This window comes from Anabrus simplex, chromosome 2, assembly GCF_040414725.1.
Source record: "Anabrus simplex isolate iqAnaSimp1 chromosome 2, ASM4041472v1, whole genome shotgun sequence".
Taxonomy (NCBI): domain Eukaryota; kingdom Metazoa; phylum Arthropoda; class Insecta; order Orthoptera; family Tettigoniidae; genus Anabrus; species Anabrus simplex.
The window spans coordinates 906,237,707-906,262,705 of NC_090266.1; the positions used below are offsets into that span (position 1 = coordinate 906,237,707).

The 24,999-nt window shown below is 42.1% G+C and overlaps 1 protein-coding gene across 1 annotated transcript in view; it reads left to right on the forward strand.

The window, feature by feature from the left end:
• LOC136863176 (ras and EF-hand domain-containing protein homolog) overlaps nucleotides 1-24,999 on the forward strand; it is a 266,862-nt gene that overhangs the window by 135,569 nt on the left and 106,294 nt on the right. The window contains exons 5-7 of the mRNA XM_067139527.2: nucleotides 1,510-1,578; nucleotides 16,055-16,186; nucleotides 17,314-17,450. Coding sequence (XP_066995628.2) covers nucleotides 1,510-1,578; nucleotides 16,055-16,186; nucleotides 17,314-17,450 — 338 coding nt within the window. The remainder of the gene's footprint in view (nucleotides 1-1,509; nucleotides 1,579-16,054; nucleotides 16,187-17,313; nucleotides 17,451-24,999) is intronic.

A 24,999-nucleotide genomic window follows, 5' to 3' on the forward strand; every position in this document is an offset into this window, starting at 1 on the left:
TAATTCAATGAAATTTATTAATTCCAGTGATACTGCAAGTAAATTTTATAAAATGGTGAGTATGTTTGACCCTGCATAAACTGTTAAGTAAGCAGTTAATCAAGACTTTGGGATGAAAAAAACAAAAAACCTTTGTTTCCATCTGAGTGAAAGTACAGTTACCATAGGCAGGAAAGAATTACAAAGGATAATGGTAATCAAATTTGACTGTAGGGAAAAGGTGGACATTATTTCAAAGTTAATCAGGATGACCATGAATTATGCTGATTTTTTCACTCAGCATTCTTGAATTGTTATGGATGCCATGAGCAAATGTTGATTATGATTGTTCTTGTTCTGTTTACAGTAATGTTCTTTCAGATAAGCACCATCACCTTACTGAGAACAACGTAAACATTTTTTCAGAGATTTATTTTGAAAATTAAAATGTCATTTTCTTTAGCCTTCTCTTAATGTATGAAATATTTTTAACTGCGTACTTTTAGGTGTGATTTCTGTGTACTTTTAGATGTAATTATTTGTTTTTGAATTATATAAATACAGAATTGTTTGTATAAAAACACCAAATTTCATATTTTAAAATACCACTGTTTAGGTTGTCAAGTCACCAAAAAATGTCAGTTTCTAGTGATTAGATATCTTATGATAAATCACTAAGAAACATGGTTGTTAATATTCCCCCAAATTATTAACAGAGTATGCTGTGTGAAAAGCAAGATTTCATTATATAAGGGGAGATTAAAAAGTTTCTGTTCAATAGCCATACATTCCTGAATCAGGATACCAATCAGGAAAAATTGCCATGAGCATTGAGGCACTCGTCCCACTGATGCACCACATTGGAGATCACCCGTGTGGTAAAACACCGTGACATGCTGCCCGAAGAAGTCCGTAACCGCCTGCTACACATCCTTGTCCGACAGAAAATGTCAAAACTTCAAGGCCTTTTTGAGGGGACCGAAGGCGTGATAATTGCTTGGGGATAATGTGTTGTACGCTAATGGATGTCGTCGGTAATGGATGAGGCTGGCCTCCCAGGTAGACTAGTATCTTGTGTTAAAATACGACCCGCGCGGAACTTGGTGCACCATTCCATTACCGTGCTTTCGATAGATATGCTGCCCCATATACAGTCTTCATTCTCCGATTGATGTCCACCGGTGTTTGTCCTTCAGCAGCCAAGAACAGAATAACAGCACGTTGGTCCTATTTGGATGCATTTGGTAATAACATCGCCATAGTTCAAATGGCTGCATTTAATGCACGCACCCCATTATGACACGACTGCCACACTAATCCCTTTGCCTACATTCCGTCCTTATATACCTGCATCGGAGTCGTGCTACGTTGCATGTCCGCTGCAGCTCAAACGGAAACTTTTTGATCACTCCTTATAATAAAATATTGCAGAACACTGAGGAGTGATTCAGGCAAATGCCTTTTATTGGTTAGAAAATAAATTAATACAAGTGCCTTAAAAAAAAAAAAAAAAATTATGTCTGATTCCAGGCAACAGGAAACTGTGACTGGATACATACAGAAGAACGATCATATTCACCGCCAGCTCCAGCTGTTACAGTAAGCAAGTAAAATCTCTTAAGTTGCTTCCTTAATTTTAAATTTTTATTTTATTCTTTTAACTGAAACTTATTTTTAGTTAAAAAATAAAATTAGGAAATCATGTTTTTAAATATCAAATAATAAACAACTTTTTAAACTTCGAAGCATTGACCAGGACTGCATTAAAAGGTACATACAAAAGTTTTAAAAAATTCAATTCTTTTATGAAGACATACAATACTGGTATCAATTCATAAAATATGATAGCAACAAATGAGAATATAATTTCAGTGTCACACTACACTTTATGGCTGGGTGGAGAGGCTAAAATGTGAAACTGTGTACCCCCTCAAAGTCCGTGATATTCAGAAAAAAAATTATTTTTGGACGTTAACACTCAGCTTAAAGTAAATATGTCAATTCTAGTTTTAGTGTACTTGGCTGTAGTGAACTATCGACTACAGTGAACTAAAATTATAGGAGCCAATTTGCTTACATTACAACATTTAAATTGAACCCTTGATGTCAGTTATATGGACCTACGAACTATAACATCTAAGGAAGATTGTCACTGTAACGAGAAGACTACAGTTTTTCTTTGCAGATTTTCTTTCATAAACTTGATGAGTTCAAGAGGTGTTTTGTCTTCTTAAGTTCTTGTTTTGGTAAGTGGCTGATAATATGGAACCAGCAGGGGCCTAATGTCATTCCAGGGAATGTCCAAGCTCAAGCGCCGAGTAATTAATCCCATCCAATTTGGTGAAGGAATGTGCTTATAGAAGGCAATTGAAAGCAAGCTGTGATGTGGGGCTCAGTTTAATTAAAGTTCTCAAAATTGAGCATAAAAAATGTTGAAGCGTTATGTGTTTTCATTGAAAGGTAATACAAACATTATCAGTGACACAGAGAATGGACTTCATCAAACGGGAGTATTACTTGAATAAATCTACTGGAAGCAACATCATTAAAAACAAGGACAAAGTTCTTGGTGCCTTGGATACAAACAAGCTGCAAACAAAAAGATTTTGTACAGCTGATTGAGATGATGTTGATCAAGCATTGCTGAAATGGTTCACTATTCAGAGATCTGCTGGGGTTGCACTTAGTGGGCCAGTGTTGAAAACCAAAACTGAGCAGCTAGCCAAGCTGCTTGATGAGATTCTAAAGGGTAGCCGGAGTGATGGAGTGATTTTGTAAATGGTGGCTAAAAGGGGAAAACTGAGGCATATGACGTGCTGACAGCCACAAGTTCGCTAGATGAGTCTGGCATTGCTTCATTTTACTTGTATCAGCCTTCTTGCTTTCATCTTTCCTGTCCAACCTTCAATGGTCAACTCTTGTTCTCTTCAAACCACAATGTTACTGGGTTTCAAACGTTTAGGGAGCCCTTCATTTTTGTACATTTATTTTACCCCTTCCCATTCTTCTGTTGGTACCTTAACTCTTCAAAGGGAGGTTGGGCCTCTTCCTTTCTCTTTTCTTATTAGTGTTCAGAAAGGATGGTTGCCTAGTTGTACAGAACTCTTAAGTTCAGGGCATAATGGGTATACAAATAAGTGTATGGGTTCAATGGAGATAGAGGGAAATAAAATACTAATATAGTTTATTCAAAATATTAATCCCAGCCTTAATGTGGCTAATGATGAAATGATCACTGACCTTATACATGAAGTTTGAATACACAAAGTCAAATCCCTATCGAAATTAGGATTACAACTTTCATTACTCCGCTAGATTTTCACTTGGATGAGCTTATAAAGTTCAAATAAACTAATTGTTAAATCTAATTGACTATCACTAAAACAAAACTGAGCAAGTTCAAATTCTATTTGATTTTTATAATGTTGATTATTATTGTTGCCATTGATGCTTTCACGGCCCGTACTTATAGACATGATACTGTATACCCTTTCGGGCTTATGCCGTGCCAAGAAAATAAGGTGAAATTCTTTACGTTTCACAGAGAACTGTGCTCTGCATCATCAGAAGAAATTCTCGACTCTCCACGAGAAAGGCTTCTTAAACCATGACTTTTTGAAATTTAGACATTATAATAGTTGTGGAAACGGTACGTTCATTCATCACCAGATGGCTCCCCAGATGCGGCACCGTGCTGGTGCTTGAAGCGGAAGCTGACCGAATCATCAGAATCAGTCTAAGAGGGTCACATAACATGTGTACGTAACATATGACATTGACAGGTGTACGATATTGATACAAGCCTGGAATGAAACATCTGGCAATGAGGAAATTACGAATGTGGAAAACACCAAGACGAAATAACAATAGTGAAGTAACAGGGAAGGGAACTACCTACGTAAATCCTTAATGGCTGGCAACCAGGTACTACTTAATTGATAGCCAGTGTCCCTGTTGAAATAGTTAGGATTTCTACGTATTTCCACAACTTCCTGTATAATCATGGACCTGTAGTGTCTAGTGTGGGTAAGAGCTCGAACATCTTCGAACATGACATCATGACCTGAGAATAGAGCATGCTCAGCTATTGCCAATTTGTCTGGCTGGTTGAGACGAATATTACGTTTATGTTCCTTGATACAGGTACCAATGGACTGGCATGTTTGGTCGATGTATACCTTACTGCAAGTACGGGAATTTCGTATACCCCAGGATGTAAAAGTGCGTACAATTTGTCCTTGGTTTTACTCAGACTGTGAGCAATTTTAGTGGCGGTGCCAAACACGGTTTCTATATTTGTTTGCGGAGGACTTCGGCAATTCGATCTGTGGTGTTGTGAATGTAAGACAAGTAGGCAGTTCCCTTCACTTCTTCCTTCTGTGAGCTTTGCTTGGTTGTTTCTCTGGGATGCAGGGATCTATGAATCTGCAAATCACTGTAATCATTACCCTTGAACGTGACTCTGAGTGTGTCCATCTCCACCTGGATATTTCATGGCTCACAAATTTGTCTTGCCCTCTTGGTGAGTGTCATGAGAATGCCTTGTTTTTGTGCTGGATGGTGGTGAGAATCTGCATGAAGATGGTGATTTGTGTGGGTAGACTTACAATAGACAAAATATAATTGTATTGAATAGGTGGACACAGTCATTTTATTCAAGAAAGAATTTTACTTATGTCCTAAGGGGCTGTCCGGTTTTTTCTTACTAGAACATCCAAGAAAGGAAGACATCTGTCCGACTCCATGTCCAAAGTGAATTTAATTGAAGGATGTTGCTGATTTAGGTGGTTTAGGAATAGATGGAGTTTCTCAGAACATTCTGACGAGACCACAAACGCATCAATCATAGTTTTGATGGGTGCCGAAGCAATAGCCTACTCCTCAAAATGCTCCATAAAGAACTTAGCCACTACAGGTGAAAGTGGACTTCCCATAGCCACTCCGGCCATCTGTTCGTAAAAATTCCCACCCCACAAGAAATAGCTGGAAGTCATGCAGTGGTGAAATAGCTTAGCAATGTCCTCAGGGAGCAGGTGTTCAATGAGAGACATGACCGAGTCAATTGGCACTTTAGTGAACAAGGACTCCACATCGTAACTCAGCCTTCAACCACACATAGGACGTACTGAATCATATGTCAGGCACTCTCGGCATTTCATAAACAAGCTGTCAACCGTAACCCTTCAACCTAATGCACTTTCGGTGAGTTTCGATGTGGAGTCCTTTTTCACTAAAGAGCCGATTGACTCAGTCATGTCTCTCTTTGAACACCTGCTCCCTGAGGACATTGCTAACCTATATTACCACTGCATGACTTCCAGCTATTTGTTGTGGGGTGGAAATTTTTATGAACAGACGGACGGAGTGGCTATCGGAAGTTCACTTTTTCCCATAGGAGGCTATTGCTTCGGCGTCCGTCAAACCTATGATATGGTGGAGGTATGTTGATGATGAGTTTGTGGTGTCAGCCTTCAACCACACATAGGACGTACTGAATCATATGTCAGGCTCTCTCGGCATTTCATCAACAAGCTGTTAACCGTAACCCTTCAACCTAATGCACTTTCGGTGAGTTTCGATGTGGAGTCCTTGTTCACTAAAGAGCCGATGGACTCAGTCATTTCTCTCATTGAACACCTGCTCCCTGAGGACATTGCTAACCTATATTACCACTGCATGACTTCCAGCTATTTGTTGTGGGGTGGAAATTTGTATGAACAGACGGACGGAGTGGCTATCGGAAGTTCACTTTTGCCCATAGGAGGCTATTACTTCGGCGTCCGTCAAACCTATGATATGGTGGAGATATGTTGATGATGAGTTTGTGGTGTGGACAGAAGGTCCTGAGAAACTTCATCTATTTCTAAACCACCCAAATCAGCAACATTCTTCAATAAAGTCCACTATGGAGATGGAGTCGGGCGGATGCCTTCCTTTCTTGGATGTTCTAGTAAGAAAGAACCCGGATGGCTCCTTAGGACATACCATCTATCGTAAGCCTACCCACACAAATTGCTGTCTTCATGCAGATTCTCACCACCATCCAGCACAAAAACAAGGCATTCTCATGACACTCGCCAAGAGGATGAGATGAATTTGTGAGCCATCAAATATCCAGATGGAGATGGACACACTCAAAGTCACGTTCAAGGGTAATGGTTACAGCGATTTGCAGATTCATATAGGCCTGCATCCCACAGAAATGACCAAGCAAAGCTCACAGAAGGAAGAAGAGAAGGGAACTGCCTACTTGCCTTACATTCACAACACCACAGATCAAATTGCCAAAGTCCTCTGCAAACACCACATAGAAACTGTATTTGGCACTGCCACTAAAATTGCTCACAGTCTGAGTAAAAGCATGGACAAATTGTCCCCACTTTTATATCCTGGGGTATACGAAATTCCCTGTACTTGCGGTAAGGTATATATCGACCAAACATACCAGTCCATTGGTACCCGTATCAAGGAACATGAACGAAATATTCATCTCAACCAGCCAGACAAACCGGCAATAGCTCTATCCTCGGGTCATGATGTCATGTTCCAAGATGCTTGAGCTCTTGCCCATACTAGACACTACAGGACCGAGCTCGATAGCTGCAGTCGCTTAAGTGCGGCCAGTATCCAGTAATCGGGAGACAGTGGGTTCGAGCCCCACTGTCGGCAGCCCTGAAGATGGTTTTCCGTGGTTTCCCATTTTCACATCAGGCAAATGCCGGGGCTGTACCTTCATTAAGGCCACGGCCGTTTCCTTCCACTTCCTAGACCTTTTTCATCCCATCGTCGCCATAAGGCATATCTGTGTCGGTGCGACGTTAAGCAAAATAGCAAAAAACAAAAAATAGACACTACAGGTCCATGATTATACAGGAAGCTGGGGAAATACGTAGAAATCCTAACAGTTTAACAGGGACACTGGCTATCAATTAAGTAATACCTGGTTGCCAACCATTAAGGATTTACATAGGTAGTTCCCTTTCCTGACCCTTCACTATTGTTATTTCGTCTCAGTGTTTTCCAAATTCGTATGTTCCTCATCGCTAGATGTTTCATTCCAGGCTTGTATCAATGTCATACGCCTGTCAATGTCATATGTTACGTACACATGTTATGTGACCCTCTAGGACGGATTCTGATGGTTCGGTCAGCTTCCACTTCGAGCGCTAGTGCTGTGCCACATCCGGGGAGCCATCTGGTGATGAATGAACGTACCATTTCCACTTCTATTATAAAGTTTAAATTTTAAAAAGTCATGGTTTAAAAAGCCTTTCTCATGCACAGTCGAGATTTTCCATTGATGACACAGAGCACAGTTCTCTGCGAAACATAAAGAAATTCACCTTATTTTCTTGACATGGCATAAGCCCAAAAGCCTATACAGTATCTTGATTATTATTGTTACCCCAAAACCAAACAGCAGATAGGCCTATCGTGACATGAACTGATGGGCTACTATCCAAGAAATTACCTGTACTATTTTGTATGTACACTGACTGACAGTGACAATGCAACACCAAGGAGGAGTGGTTCGAAAGGGATGAAAGTTGGGGAAAAAACAGAGACGGCACGGATGAATAATTGATGTTTATTTCAAACCGATATGCAGGTTACACAATGCGCACGGCATCGACTCAGTAGGATGTAGGACCACCGCGAGCGGCGATGCACGCAGAAACACGTCGAGGTACAGAGTCAATAAGAGTACGGATGGTGTCCTGAGGGATGGTTCTCCATTCTCTGTCAACCATTTTCCACAGTTGGTCGTCCGTACGAGGCTGGGGCAGAGTTTGCAAACGGCGTCCAATGAGATCCCACTCGTGTTCGATTGGTGAGAGATCCGGAGAGTACGCTGGCCACGGAAGCATCTGTACACCTCGTAGAGCCTGTTGGGAGATGCGAGCAGTGTGTGGGCGGGCATTATCCTGCTGAAACAGAGCATTGGGCAGCCCCTGAATGTACGGGAGTGCCACTGGCCGCAGCACATGCTGCACGTAGCGGTGGGCATTTAACGTGCCTTGAATACGCACTAGAGGTGACGTGGAATCATACGCAATAGCGCCCCAAACCATGATGCCGCGTTGTCTAGCGGTAGGGCGCTCCACAGTTACTGCCGGATTTGACCTTTCTCCACGCCGACGCCACCCTCGTCTGCGGTGACTATCACTGACAGAACAGAAGCGTGACTCATCGGAGAACACGACGTTCCGCCATTCCCTCATCCAAGTCGCTCTAGCCCGGCACCATGCCAGGCGTGCACGTCTATGCTGTGGAGTCAATGGTAGTCTTCTGAGCGGACGCCGGGAGTGCAGGCCTCCTTCAACCAATCGACGGGAAATTGTTCTGGTCGATATTGGAACAGCCAGGGTGTCTTGCACATGCTGAAGAATGGCGGATGACGTGGCGTGCGGGGCTGCCACCGCTTGGCGGCGGATGCGCCGATCCTCGCGTGCTGACGTCACTCGGGCTGCGCCTGGACCCCTCGCACGTGCCACATGTCCCTGCGCCAACCATCTTCGCCACAGGCGCTGCACCGTGGACACATCCCTATGGGTATCGGCTGCGATTTGACGAAGCGACCAACCTGCCCTTCTCAGCCCGATCACCATACCCCTCGTAAAGTCGTCTGTCTGCTGGAAATGCCTCCGTTGACGGCGGCCTGGCATTCTTAGCTATACACGTGTCCTGTGGCACACGACAACACGTTCTACAATGACTGTCGGCTGAGAAATCACGGTACGAAGTGGGCCATTCGCCAACGCCGTGTCCCATTTATCGTTCGCTACGTGCGCAGCACAGCGGCGCATTTCACATCATGAGCATACCTCAGTGACGTCAGTCTACCCTGCAATTGGCATAAAGTTCTGACCACTCCTTCTTGGTGTTGCATTTGCTCTGTCAGTCAGTGTATATTCGGAGACATTATATGAAGTAATTCACTTAAACAAATCTAGTCTCACTATTTAATATATCACTTTCTAACATAAACAGGCACAAATATACAAAGTGTCCTATAGGTCTATCACTGAGCTGAGGTGTCCGGCTCCATGTCTAAATGGTTAGCGTGCTGGTCTTTGGTCCAGAGGGCCCCGGGTTCGATTCCCGGCCGGGTCGGGGATTTTAACCTTCATTGGTTAATTCCAATGGCTCGGGGGCTGGGTATGTGTGTCGTCTTCAGCATTAGAATTCATCACAGATAGGGCCCCATTCTCACAGACGCGCAGGTCGCCTATACGCCGTCAACTCGAATGACCTGCACTCGGCCTCTTCGGAGGTCACACGCCATTATATACTGAGCTGAGGTCAAAGACACAAAACAATTATATACATAACATTGATCCACAGGTGAAGAATTATGCTAGGTTATCAAGTAGAATATGAAGATTCCAACCTGTTCATTTCATAGTCTTCTCCGCAAAATGCACAAGCATACCACTCAATAAGGCATAGATCCCGGGTTCTTAACAGTAATTTGGATGAACGGGTAAATTGCAACATAATATCAAATGCATTCAAGATTCCAAGCATGACACACTGCTCCAAAAATTATGTTAATGATATTTAATTGTGGCCACAATACATGTGAGCATGTCAGTAGATGATAAAAAATGGAATATCAAAATCGTAATAATAATGCTAAGAAATTCTTCAATGATGAATCGCAACTTTGGAGCCACATTCAGAAATATTACATCTGAAAATGTTATCCTGTTCCATACAACAGCCACTGTCTAAAGACACCAATTAATAAAGGGAATGTCGTCCTATTCCATATGACTTCCAATAACAATCATGAGCAATGACAGGCTCATTCCATACTTGAATACTGTGGCATTTCGCATCTCTCTTCAATATATATTGCTTGCACCACAACATGAATTAATTACAGTTAGTTCAATAAATTTACAGGATGTCCCCAAATAATACCAACAAGGCTTAGTGTGTTGTGTGGAATGCCAGACTGATCAGTTTTCAAGAAGGAGCCCCTGCCCGGAAATGCATGTTTTGGGCGCTGGTGCGCGTCGAATTCTGAGAACGGTTGTGACAATGCGTTCCAATTTGGTGTTTTAATACGGATGGTATACAACCATTTAGCCATCTGTGTACTGCAGATGGACGACCTCAGCCTAATAACATTCCTGCACATGCGCTTTATTCCTCCCACAGTCCTTGGTGCGCATCCTACTGCATTACTACCAGTGCAGTAATGTTGTTAAAAGCAGTGCGACATGTACCTGTACTCATCTGTGGAAATGACCAACATGGTGCTTGCATACGGCAAAGCGGATCGCAATGGTAGAGTTGCTTCAAGATTTATGCGGAACGTTTTCCAAACAGACGTACCCCAAATCATTCCATGTTCGTGGCCATTAGGAGATGACTAAGAGAAGCCGGACAGTTCCACGTGGGTACTTTCTGCCAGAGGTGTATCCATTGTACAGTAAAGTAGTAGCACTTTGTCCTTGTTACTTGTGAATATGTACTGTCCCCATTCTACTGTTTGTCCTGTATTAGGTGCCAAAACGCGATGTGGGTCGTCCACACTCGGCTCGAACACTACAGTTTGAGGAGGACGTGCTGACAATGATCAAAGAGATCAGAGAGGTGATTCGAAATGATCAACAAAGGTTCAGTATTAACATCAGGGCTGGGATAATTGGTGACCATATCTACTGCCAAAATGATTGACAGGACAGATCTACCTCACATTTATTAGAGATGTTTTGCCTGCCATACTGAATGAGGTGCCACTAAATGTTTGACAGGTAATGTGGCTGCAACAGGACAGAGCTCCAGCACACTTTGATGTAAATGTGCAGAACCACCTCAACGGCGCATATCCAAATTGATGGATTGGTAGAGGTTGACCAGTTCCTTGGCCAGCATGGTCACCAGGTTTGATACCACTTGACTGCTTTCTGTGGGGTAGTATGAAGAGTATCGTGTATGACACTCACGTAACGTCAGTGGAGGGCCTTATTGCTCAAGTCCACAGAGCGTTTGAAATTTTTCAAAGACAACCGCACGTATTTGGTCACGTGCATGAGGCTCAGCACCACCGATGTAGGCCTTACTGCACAACATACTAAGTGTTGTCGGTGCTTTCTTAGGACACTCTGTATAAAGAAGACCATAGTTGTCAGACAGTTTACAAAATATAATAACATAAACATCCACAAAATAAATCTATGAGCATTGGAATGAATCGAGGACCTTGTGAAATGCACTGTTTAGATACCATGACTACATTTGAATATGACGTGGTAGTGACGCACATAATGACATAACCTATTAGACAACCAAATGGTATGTGAGATTTAAATCACATCACAACAACCGTGAATGCATAAGACTAGATTTGGAATCAATTCTAACATCTTCACTTATTCCATTCCTGTAGAACTACAATTAAAAGGAAAAGAAAACTCATGAAGTGATTCATTTACTACCTGTCACACTGAGCATTGCTTAGAAAAGAACTCTGTCCATACAGTCTGTTCACCATATGTTTGAAAATTCTGACTCCATTAAATTGTTTAAATATACTTTATGACCGTACTGTGATTATCATAACTGTACACGGAATACGCTGTATTTTTATTATCTCAGAGGCTTGCCATAGGAAGTTCTGTTAAATCACCACAAACACTATTCTGAGATCTAACACTGTGTGCTGCTACATCGTGAAAATTATCATTGTTCATGACATTCACGTATATCCATCCCGGACTGAATCCTAACGACGAAGTTGGAATGAAGACACATGTCGCAAACTGTTCTGATACGCGTATTATTTGTCCACATATACAGTATAAATTCAGTTAATCACTGTGTGACAAATTTCAAGTCTAGTTATTATAACCTTAGTATACCAGGTAACACAGACCAGTCTATTAAGACAATAAGATTTATACATATAAGTTCTTGATGATGCAGCAGTCGTTCCTAATACTCCTCACACCCTGTCACTGCTTGTTGTACTGTAGAAGGACTGACTTGCTGTAGTCATGCAGTATTAGAGTAGTGTCCACTTTCTAAAAATGGGTGATAATGTGTCCATTTGGGGTGTTGCTTTCCATCATGATTGACCAATGGTAGACCACACAACACTTAACATTTCATAATCCAACATCCAGATGATTAATTAAGTAGCATTTATAACTGGTACGAGGGCAGATCAGAAAATAAGTGGCACTTCCCAGTTATGGCCATTTATTATACCACCTATACAACAGCAACACGACTATAACGACATACACTGAAACGCCACTTTTCCACATAGTTTCCAAGAGACTCGAAACGTTTCTGCGAACGCACAACCAACTTGTTAATGCTGGGTGCATAGAAATTTCCTCCAGTGTTCTGCAACCACTCAGAGACAGCGGCCTTCACCTCCTCATCGGTCTCGAAATGTCGACCACCGAGCTCCGTTTTGAGCTTACCGAAGAGATGAAAGTCACATGGCACTAAGTCGGGACTGTATGGTGGATGTTGCCAGACCTCCCACTTGAAACGCTGCAGCAGTTCTCTCGTTTGGCGGGACTTACGAGGTGTTGCGTTATCATGTAAGAAAATCACACCAGCGCTCAATTTCCCCCGGCGCTTCTCATTAATCGCTTTACGCAACCGGTGCAACGTTTGACAATACGACGACGCATTGATTGTCGTTCCTTTCGGCGCGAATTCCACATGCAGCAAACCCTCCATGTCAAAGAACACTGTCGCCATAACCTTACCGGCTGAAGGTGGAACCTTGGCCTTCTTTTGTTGTGGTGATGAGGGGTGCACCCATTCCATTGATGTTTGCTTTGTTTCGGGGGTGATGTGGTGGACCCACGTTTCGTCGCCTCTGACAATTCGCCGCAGAAACCTGTTGCCGTCTGCGGCATAGTGTTGCAAAAATGCCAGGGAGGATTGGTAACGTTGTCCCTTGTGCTCATCGATGAGAAGACGTGGGACCCATCTTTGACACAGCTTACGATATCCAAGGTCCTTGTGAACAATGGCGAACACACTGCCATACGACATGTTCAGCTGCGTCGCCATTTCTCTCAGTTTAATGCGCCGGTTCTGTCTAATGATCGCATTCACACTGTTGACCTTTGCACGGGTCCTGGACGTTGCGGGCCTGGCTTCACGATGGTTGTCTGTGATATCCGTGCATCCGGCTTCAAATTGCTGACATCACTTTACGATACCTTGCCGGGAAATGGCTCGCTCCCCATACAAAGCACTAATTTCACGATGAATGTCCATTCAATTCTACCTTTTGGCCCATAGGAATCGGATTGTCGCACGCACCTCATATTTGGAGTGAACGTCCAGTTGATGCGCCATTGCATTTGGCCGCTATTCACACAATACTAGACGAGACACCACAGCGACCTGCCTAACAGACGTGTGGGCAGTGTCTGTCCCTTTCTCCGCTGTGCCCATGTTTGCGACACACAGCGCACTGCAGCAGCGCGTTAGTGCAACTAACCTTTTGATCCACCTACGTAGCATGTAGAATAATTTAGAGAATTAAAGGCAATTTAAATTTCATTCAGCAAGCATTTCTGATAGGTTCTACCTGCCTGCCATTCAAAAGGTGTGAACTCACCTCAATAAGAGTTGGCTAAGAAAGATATAACACATCAGTACATTTGAAAGTTTTGCACTGTGGATATCACAGATATTCCACGTGCAGGCTCAAGCATGTACACAATGGATGGTGTGTACGGTTTCAATACATACATACATACATACATACATACATACATACATACATACATACATACATACATACATACATACATACATACATACATACATACATACATATATACATACATACATACATACATACCGCAATCCGGAGTAGCTCAGACAGTTAAGCACTGGCCTCCTGCACTCAAGTTGGCGGTTTCGATCCCTGGTCAGTCAGATGTCGGTAGATTTACTGGCACTTAATAAAGTAACTCTTTTGGGACAAAATTCAGGTACCTCCATATGTCCAAAAACCATAAAAGTAGTTAGTGTGATGTAAAACCGATTACTGTTATATTATTATTATTATTATTATTATTATTATTATTATTATTATTATTATTATTATTATTATTACATACATTCAATGTAATTATAGACTACCGGGTGAGTTGGCCATGCGGTTAGGGGCGCACAGCTGTGAGCTTGCATCCGGGAGATAGTGGGTTCGAATCCCACAATCGGCAGCTCTGAAGATGGTTTTCTGTGGTTTCCCATTTTCACACCAGGCAAATGTTGGGGCTGTACCTTAATTAAGGCCATGGCCACTTCCTTCCCACTCCTAGCCCTTTCCTATTCCACTGTCGCCATAGGGCCTGTCTGTGTCGGTACGACATAAAGCCTCTAGAAAAAAAATATAGACTGCATCTCACTCCACGGCTGAATGGTCAGTGTTCTTTTCCTTGGAACACAGGATTCCAGGTTTGATTTCAGACTGAGTCATGGGAATTCAACTAGTACGGTCAACTCCTGTATATTGTGGGTTGGGTGATAACTACATAGGTCAGGGTGGGTAGATGGAACAATAAAATGGAGAAATAAAGCCCTAGTTTTGTTATCTTGGTATATATTCCTATCCAAGTTCCTAGTATTTCATAGTTGACTTTATTTGTCTCTTAATTGTTCACTTCCCATCACTTATTGGGTCCTCTTTCTCTTTCTATGTTTGTCCTGCATTCTTGTTCTTCTACTAATTGCATAAACATTTTCTTTTTAATCTCTTCTCTGTGTTTATCTGGCATCCTTCTTACACTACACACTGCACAACAACATGGAAAAATATTTCAAGAACGACTCCCTGAGTGATTGTGAATGCCTATCCCCTGATGAAAGTGGGTAGTATTACTCGCACACTTTTTCGTGACAGATGGACATCCTAGTGTTGAATCGGTCGTCCTTGGATATCTTCGAGATTAGTATTGGCAACCTCTGAAATACAAACTATGAATCGCTTATGCATTACTGCGCGACATCTGGTGTACACTTTACGTACTAGTACTGTTGTTGTTTACATATCAAAGCCAAACTATAGATTTCATGCTAGAAACAAGATTCACATCGAGAAATGTTATATAATATTATATAATGTGTGTGTGACAGTTGTTGGCTTAAGATAATAAAGGTTAGGAAAATTCATATCGATCGATCATGTTATTGATCCAATTCAGATTTCATTTCCATTCAGTTGGCGGTATTACCAGAACCGGGAGAGCTCCTTCCTTACTCTTCACCCCTATACCAAAATCTATCACTAAAAAGTGTGTGAGTAATAGAACCAATGTCATCAGGGGCTGAGAAGAAATTAATGAAGAAAAACTTGGTTTAATGAGGAGTCAGCCTATCTGTTTAAGTATGACATTGTATGAAGATGTGAAGTTTGGCCTTATATTTTTGTGTTATCGTATTTTTCCTTGTATACTTTTTCTGTTACTCCATCTACCCATACTGACTTGTCATCATGTTTTTCCTGGTCTTATACAAGTTCCTACACTCATTTCAAACTTTGTATATTACTATCCAATGTACCGTAATTCCAAAAAGGCACTTCAATGAAATTAGCTTAACAATAGTACTGGGATGGATATTAAATAATTAAAAGTAAAGCCAATTGGAGTAGAGTCAAGCACATAAAATTCTATATGCAGAATTGTGAGAGATTATTAATGAAAAAGGCTACAAAATAAAGCTTTAAAATGCTCTAAGGTAAGTTGCCCTCCTTCTTTAAATTTTTCTTATCCAGCTTTGTTCATTGCCTACATTCTACATTTTACAATCAAATCATCACATATAATTCTTACAAAATTTCATTGAGACATCAAGTCACATTTATTGACTTAATTTAGGCTGATGACAGAAGGCTACATAAAGTCACCGTGAGTTGAAATCAGGAACATAAGTTGTAATCAACAAATATTCAATTCATCTAGTCACATTGGTATATATTCCATAACTGGTAACTGCCTGTAAAATGTAGACATTGGGACTGAAAGGAAAGATTATGGCATGTTTGTATAACAGTTTAAGCATATCCCTTTTATGATTACAGTGAAGCAAATAGCAAACTGCAAGATACAAATGACAGCTTGTTGAGTGTCTTGGATGTACCATCGCCTCGTCCATCATCTCCTTGCTGCTGTAGTAGGGCAAGTTCAGCTGGCTCAGGTTCCAAGCATCACAGGTAAGCTCTTAAGTTGATCAGTTCTCTCAAGACCATTTGAAGAGTTGCTTCATGTAGATCAGTGAGAGGGATGTGACTTTAACTTGTGAGAGATTCATAATGAGAATACAAAAGTAATCTATCCCCCTTCCTTTCCCTAATATTATGTTGAAGATGGCATAAACACCCAGCTCCTGAGTCAAAGTAATTAACTAACAAAGGTTAAAATACTTGTCCAAGCTGGGAATCAAACTTGGGACTCCATGGTCCAAAGGCCATCGTGCCAACCATTTAGCCATGGAGCCAAGCAGTTTTTAAATTAAGATATTCAACAGAACTGAGGTCCATAAATTGATTTACATCAAGAAATGTTGAAAACCAATTGAGCAATCAATTCATAAAGTAGGATGCATCTCAGTGATAGATTCTAGTCTTACAAACTGAACAGTGGTTCCAAAAATATCAATTCTTTTACATTATTTCTCCTTAGAAATTTTACTTTCATCGACTACGACTTGTGCATGCAGGAAGGTATCTTGGAAACTTCAGTGATAGTAAAGCATTATAACTAATGGTTTCCTTGTTTTGTAATTTTATACTCCTAATATGCCTTTCATTATCTGTTAAGTACACTATAGTCTGATGTTTCTTATAATATTCCAAAATACGCAAGTTCCTTATTTCATCGGCGTTCAGGCAGAAGTGACTAAGACCATTTTTTTATGAATTTGAGTTAATTGCACAACTGGGGTAAATAAAACATTCTACATGATGATGTGGTCGTTATTTTAATAGAATGAACCATTTTGGGGGTAAGGGTACCCTACCCTCTAATGTGGAAACCATTTTTGAAGATTGATGTTCAGGCAAAAGTGACTAAGTGGACTTAATCACTTAATATGTAATGTAGTAGAAGGCATTGCACAAAGAACTAGCCCAAACAGTGCGAAAGCCTCGCTGTAATATAGAACCATACATCACTGATTTCTTAAAACCCATTTATCTCAAAACTATGTTTTTGGACTTAGCAACTTCTGCCAGAACACCGAATATCTAGTAACATACTGTACACTAGCCACTAGATATGAAACCTAAGGCAATACTGTTTAGCTTTCTCTGATGTGTAAAAGTATCTTATAAATTTTCAGACCATATAAAGCTCCCAGTGGGACGTCATCAGACATTGGGAGTGTGGTGGATTCTGCTCCAAGCAGCTTAGGTCCTTTTCGCTTAGACCACAGGAGTGAAACTCGATTTGGAATTCAGAGACTTATGGATGATCTTGGTAGGTAAATAAACCATCCTGAACCTAGCTTTCCAATATACAATATCCCTTGCTCCTTTTCTGACCCATATTGTACTATAATATTACTCATAAGCAAAATGATACAGAATATCTGAGATACCTGTTCTATGAATGTATATTCATAAAATGAAGTGGAGAACAGGTTTATGAAGAAAGTCTTATAGCTGAAAACACCATACATTGAGATAAGATTTTTCCTGACAATAATATGACAGAAATGTCATGTAAAATTTTGAATGTCAAGTATTTCCGGACAAACAGACAATTCTCAACTGAATTACAGTGTGCCTCGTCATGGATATGGGTCATCTGAATCCATCCACCACTTAACTAATGTGTTATGTTACACTATGTAGAATGCATATACATTTATTTACATTACCTTTGCATAATTGCTTCCTTGTCTTTTAATAATTTTGAACTGTGTAGTAGTGTGAAGTAATTGTATATCCAGGAATGATAGCAAAACATTTTCCTTGAGCAAAATCAGACAAGTTGTAAACCAATTGATACCCCTTAATTAGAGAAATATTCACACCAATTTGCAAACCAGTATCAGTACTCTAAAAGTAAGTATCAGGTTGAACACCTCTGAAAAACCTGAGATAAAAAAATTCTGCAACATATCAGGGATATGAGGGACATCAGTACAAACATCCTGTAATATCTGCTAAGTTTAAAATTAAATACAGCAACATTCATTGCATTTTTATTGTTTATAATATAATAATTTTGCTAAGAATAAATAGAAATACGTAAGTGATTAACATCGCTGAACAGAATGTGCAATAACTGATTATCGCCCTCAGACCAAACTAAGGAAAGGTTTTAACATTTTCACTACCAACTGCCTGAGCAGCCTGCCACTGTTGGGACCCAGCCATTTTTAAGAAGCCACTTACTTGACTGTTGAGTTCCACACTAGTGCATATTAAAGAGATCATTATTGAAAAAAAGGTACAAAAGGCACAACATCGTTTTCCACTTTTCTATTTACACTCGTATGTACTGTATGTCAAATATTGGAACCAATGGATGATAGAAAGGAAACTCGCTCATTGTACCTGGTTAGATTACTATTTACCCTTCCATCGCTTTAACTGCATGCATAACATTACTTAGTTTCACTATTGGAAGCATCACTTATCATTACTCTGCAAACTATCACATATTTCTTCTTCTGGAATCACTCTTATTACTACAAAATTTACTCGTTTGAAGCTTTGTTTACTACGCAATCACTGTACTTGCAGTTTCAATCAGTTTGAGGAGTACCAAAATTGGCTTGTAAACAATGAGATAAAAGAACACAAAGGTAGGTTTGTACAGTGTCGAGAAAATAGGACACTCGAGTCATCTACCAGAAAAAAAAGAAACTGTTAGGTAGAACTCTTCTGGTCTCCAAAAACACAAGCATATCAGAGTGTGCTACACTGAACAGGTGCTAAACCACTTAACTCCTCTATGGGCCCAGGAAGACGTATGCTTAAATGACCATACTCCTCAACAGGAGCAAAGGTGTTAATCCTCATTGAAACTTCGGCATACAGTATGTGTCCTTCACTGAAAATCCTGTAGGAGTAAATGGGAAATACTGTTACTGTATATCTTTGTTGTAAATTAGGCAACCTGTGTTTTGTTTGTCATGGTGCACCTGCCGGAAAAGGCTGTTAATGATTCCATATATACTATGGTTTATGAGATACTTATCATCTACTGAAACGATTATGGGTAATGAATTAGTATCCCAAGATATATTTCTTAACATTGCACACTTTACAGGAGGTAGTGTGCATGAGAGTTTCAAAGCCACAATAGCGAGGCGTCAGGACAAGAGACAGGACAAGGGAAAGCATCTGAAGTCAAGGGTTGAGGCCAGAAATGAATTCCTCTTAAAGCAGTTTGAACTGGATATTGGCAGTCTCAGAGAAGAAAGAGAGCATACAAGATGTGCCAAAACACAGTACCAACATTGAAATACAGCCAAGTATTAATATTATTTTGAAAGTTTGATATTTCATATAAACATAAAAGTCTGTAATGGCAACATCTGAATTTTGCACAAAAGTTAACAATGTTTGGTGCTCGTAATTCAGCTACAGTGAAACTAAACAAAACAGCGGTTGAAGAATTTCCACAGACCAGATGCTAACCTTGTGCCCAGGCATCCCAAGGAGTTGAATACCCTCAGAAAGTGAAGGACACAATGCCTTTGATTAATCAGTGATTGAATTATAACCTGCCAAGTACTATTCGTCATTGAGGACCACCGGCTACATGTTGATTGTTTCATCTGGGTCATAAGACCCCAAGATAAAGAATTACACCAGTTTGTGTGGGAAAAAAAGAGCTCTCCTCATTTGTTCTTGCTGAGGTTACTAAAGGCAGCACCCCTCTACACCAAGAGAGATTGACTAATATGCTCTCTAGTTGTTCAGATGGATGGGACATGTTGTATGGCATCAGAAGAGAATTGTCTATGTTTATGAGCTAATTTGAGAACTCACAATGTTCCTGTGTCAAAATTGTGTGTCTTGAATATGAACTTTGATAATTCTTCAAGACTTCTGTACAGATTATTATTACTAGGAACTCTGTGATATGAACGGAAAGTCTGAACAAATTCAGAAACGTGTACCATGTAAGTGACAAGATGACTATTAGCAGCCTGGTTGTGAATAGGACATGTACCTCTTAAAAACTGATTACAGATACTGAAAAGTTTACGCTGTGGGCTTAAGAGCAAAAGGGAGTAAGAAGACTAGCCCCAATAAGCTAGATAGGCTAGAACAGAGAGGTGCGGGAGTTTTTCAAACTATGAATGGTGCCATCATTCAGTGCTGGCAATGTTTACTCCCATATAATTGTGTATCCCAGTGGCGTGACTGACCAGAGGAGATGTTGCGTTTAAAGAAGTGTTCCTTTACAACAGGTATTACAATTGAGAAGCAGCCTAGCAACATAGATCAGCAGATGTTAACCAAAGCCATAAATTTGGACTTCCCAGTGATTAGCGCAGCCATTGTGGAAGCGTAAATCATCCCATGAACCTCCAAGGCTCGAGTGAAGTACAACACAGGAATACGATGAGAACACCTTAAAGTATTATGTGGCTAGTGAATGCGGGGGTTTATACATATGTAAATACACTGACTGACAGAGCAAATGCAACACCAAGAAGGAGTGGTCAGAACTTTATGCCAATTGCAGGGTAGACTGACGTCACTAGGGTATGCTCATGATGTGAAATGCGCCGCTGTGCTGCGCACGTAGCGAACGATAAATGGGACACGGCGTTTCCGAATGGCCCACTTCGTACCGTGATTTCTCAGCCGACAGTCATTGTAGAACGTGTTGTCGTGTGCCACAGGACACGTGTATAGCTAAGAATGCCAGGCCGCCGTCAACGGAGGCATTTCCAGCAGACAGACGACGTTACGAGGGGTATGGTGATCGGGCTGAGAAGGGCAGGTTGGTCGCTTCGTCAAATCGCAGCCGATACCCATAGCGATGTGTCCACGGTGCAGCGCCTGTGGCGAAGATGGTTGGCGCAGGGACATGTGGCACGTGCGAGGGGTCCAGGCGCAGCCCGAGTGACGTCAGCACGCGAAGATCGGCGCATCCGCCACCAAGCGGTGGCAGCCCCGCACGCCACGTCAACCGCCATTCTTCAGCATGTGCAAGACACCCTGGCTGTTCCAATATCGACCAGAACAATTTCCCGTCGATTGGTTGAAGGAGGCCTGCACTCCCGGCGTCCGCTCAGAAGACTACCATTGACTCCACAGCATAGACGTGCACGCCTGGCATGGTGCCGGGCTAGAGCGACTTGGATGAGGGAATGGCGGAACGTCGTGTTCTCCGATGAGTCACGCTTCTGTTCTGTCAGTTATAGTCACCGCAGACGAGTGTGGCGTCGGCGTGGAAAAAGGTCAAATCCGGCAGTAACTGTGGAGCGCCCTACCGCTAGACAACGCGGCATCATGGTTTGGGGCGCTATTGCGTATGATTCCACGTCACTTCTAGTGCGTATTCAAGGCACGTTAAATGCCCACCGCTACGTGCAGCATGTGCTGCGGCCGGTGGCACTCCCGTACCTTCAGGGGCTGCCCAATGCTCTGTTTCAGCAGGATAATGCCCGCCCACACACTGCTCGCATCTCCCAACAGGCTCTACGAGGTGTACAGATGCTTCCGTGGCCAGCGTACTCTCCGGATCTCTCACCAATCGAACACGTGTGGGATCTCATTGGACGCCGTTTGCAAACTCTGCCCCAGCCTCGTACGGACGACCAACTGTGGAAAATGGTTGACAGAGAATGGAGAACCATCCCTCAGGACACCATCCGCACTCTTATTGACTCTGTACCTCGACGTGTTTCTGCGTGCATCGCCGCTCGCGGTGGTCCTACATCCTACTGAGTCGATGCCGTGCGCATTGTGTAACCTGCATATCGGTTTGAAATAAACATCAATTATTCATCCGTGCCGTCTCTGTTTTTTCCCCAACTTTCATCCCTTTCGAACCACTCCTCCTTGGTGTTGCATTGTCACTGTCAGTCAGTGTAAAAATGCCAAATCAACCAAACAAAAGTTAAGACAAACAAAATTGGATAGGAAATAAAACCCATGACATATAAGACGAATATAGCTGGGAGAACCTCACTAAAACATGATGAAATGAATATAAAACAAAGCACAAACACATAAATCCTTGGCTGAAAAGAAAAACAAACATACTGCAGCTGTTCAACAGGAGAAACTGTGTGTGACAAGGTTATGGATGCGAACTGACAACATTCTGCTCTCACCAACATGGATGCTGAAACCCCTGTATAATTAAATTAAGGCAGAGAAAAAGGCTCCTATCAACTGGCATTCATTAATTTCTTAAATCACAATACAATAAACCATGCATATATATTTGGATTAAATGAAAGGTTTTCATTCTGTCCCCAAACAGATATTTGAATACTTAGTAGTGGATGCTTAGTTTTTTCGCCTCAACCTTCTCACTCAAAGGGCTACATTTTCCCCTTGTCTTAACTGGCTGTGGCTTGACATTGACATATGACAGGCACACACTCTCAAGGCCTGTCTGCAGATTCTCACATTTCTTCTCTACTCAAAGCCCATTTTAACACACACTCAGTAGGCCTATCACTTCCAAATATGTTGCTGCTCGTATCTCATTAGGATTCAAGGACAACATTTAGTATAGATTTTTGTGCAAATTCCTCTAGCATGATCATTTTCTATACATCGCTACATCTTTGTCATGACGTTATCTCTCAAAACAACCCAATCCTCTAAGTCTTCCAACCTCCAGTCCTGAGTTAAAATCTGTTGAACGTTTAAGAATAGCGATTTCCCTCTAATCACTAAAACGTTATTATTATTATTATTATTATTATTATTATTATTATTATTATTATTATTATTATTATTATTATTATTATTATTATTATTATTGTTGTTGTTGTTGTTTCCCTTACTGAATATCCTATCATGGGAATGGTTCACAAATATACCCCCCTCATGGGAATGCTAGCTAATTTGGAGGATGGAAGTCGAGTCCAGGCATGCCACATGTTATTCAGTAATCATATAACCAACGAAACTAGATTCCAGGCATGCAAATTACTTTCAGACTTAGTTCCTCCCTATCCCTAAATTCTACACATCTTATTTTGTATATCTAGTGACGACACTGTTCATCATACAATGGTAACTTACTGAATCATCCATTAAGCTCCCTAGTGATATGATATTTACAAAGCTAACTTATTTTTACCTATCTGAAGCACTCTCAAAGTTTACGATGTCTCTAGCTAAACTGCCCCTCTTTAGAAGCATATCATTTAACTCCCAAATTAAACTTAATTGAGGATTAACAAGATACAGTATGGCAACACATCCAAAGAAACTACCTCTACACAACTAAACAAATTATAATATACTCAGAATTGCTTCCTATCCTAAATGATCCTTGATCTGGCCAATACCAGATCTTAATTATATTACACTGACTGACAGTGACAATGCAACACCAAGGAGGAGTGGTTCGAAAGGGATGATAGTTGGGGAAAAAACAGAGACGGCACGGATGAATAATTGATGTTTATTTCAAACCGATATGCAGGTTACACAATGCGCACGGCATCGACTCAGTAGGATGTAGGACCACCGCGAGCGGCGATGCACGCAGAAACACGTCGAGGTACAGAGTCAATAAGAGTACGGATGGTGTCCTGAGGGATGGTTCTCCATTCTCAGTCAACCATTTGCCACAGTTGGTCGTCCGTACGAGGCTGGGGCAGAGTTTGCAAACGGCGTTCAATGAGATCCCACACGTGTTCGATTGGTGAGAGATCCGGAGAGTACGCTGGCCACGGAAGCATCTGTACACCTCGTAGAGCCTGTTGGGAGATGCGAGCAGTGTGTGGGCGGGCATTATCCTGCTGAAACAGAGCATTGGGCAGCCCCTGAAGGTACGGGAGTGCCACCGGCCGCAGCACATGCTGCACGTAGCGGTGGGCATTTAACGTGCCTTGAATACGCACTAGAGGTGACGTGGAATCATACGCAATAGCGCCCCAAACCATGATGCCGCGTTGTCTAGCGGTAGGGCGCTCCACAGTTACTGCCGGATTTGACCTTTCTCCACGCCGACGCCACACTCGTCTGCGGTGACTATCACTGACAGAACAGAAGCGTGACTCATCGGAGAACACGACGTTCCGCCATTCCCTCATCCAAGTCGCTCTAGCCCGGCACCATGCCAGGCGTGCACGTCTATGCTGTGGAGTCAATGGTAGTCTTCTGAGCGGACGCCGGGAGTGCAGGCCTCCTTCAACCAATCGACGGGAAATTGTTCTGGTCGATATTGGAACAGCCAGGGTGTCTTGCACATGCTGAAGAATGGCGGTTGACGTGGCGTGCGGGGCTGCCACCGCTTGGCGGCGGATGCGCCGATCCTCGCGTGCTGACGTCACTCGGGCTGCGCCTGGACCCCTCGCATGTGCCACATGTCCCTGCGCCAACCATCTTCGCCACAGGCGCTGCACCGTGGACACATCCCTATGGGTATCGGCTGCGATTTGACGAAGCGACCAACCTGCCCTTCTCAGCCCGATCACCATACCCCTCGTAAAGTCGTCTGTCTGCTGGAAATGCCTCCGTTGACGGCGGCCTGGCATTCTTAGCTATACACGTGTCCTGTGGCACACGACAACACGTTCTACAATGACTGTCGGCTGAGAAATCACGGTACGAAGTGGGCCATTCGCCAACGCCGTGTCCCATTTATCGTTCGCTACGTGCGCAGCACAGCGGCGCATTTCACACCATGAGCATACCTCAGTGACGTCAGTCTACCCTGCAATTGGCATAAAGTTCTGACCACTCCTTCTTGGTGTTGCATTTGCTCTGTCAGTCAGTGTATTATCCTTTTTGGGTTAAATGTTAATTAAGGTAGAACCACCCAAAGTTAGCTTTATTTTTCTTGTGTTAAATTTCTCCAAGTGGTG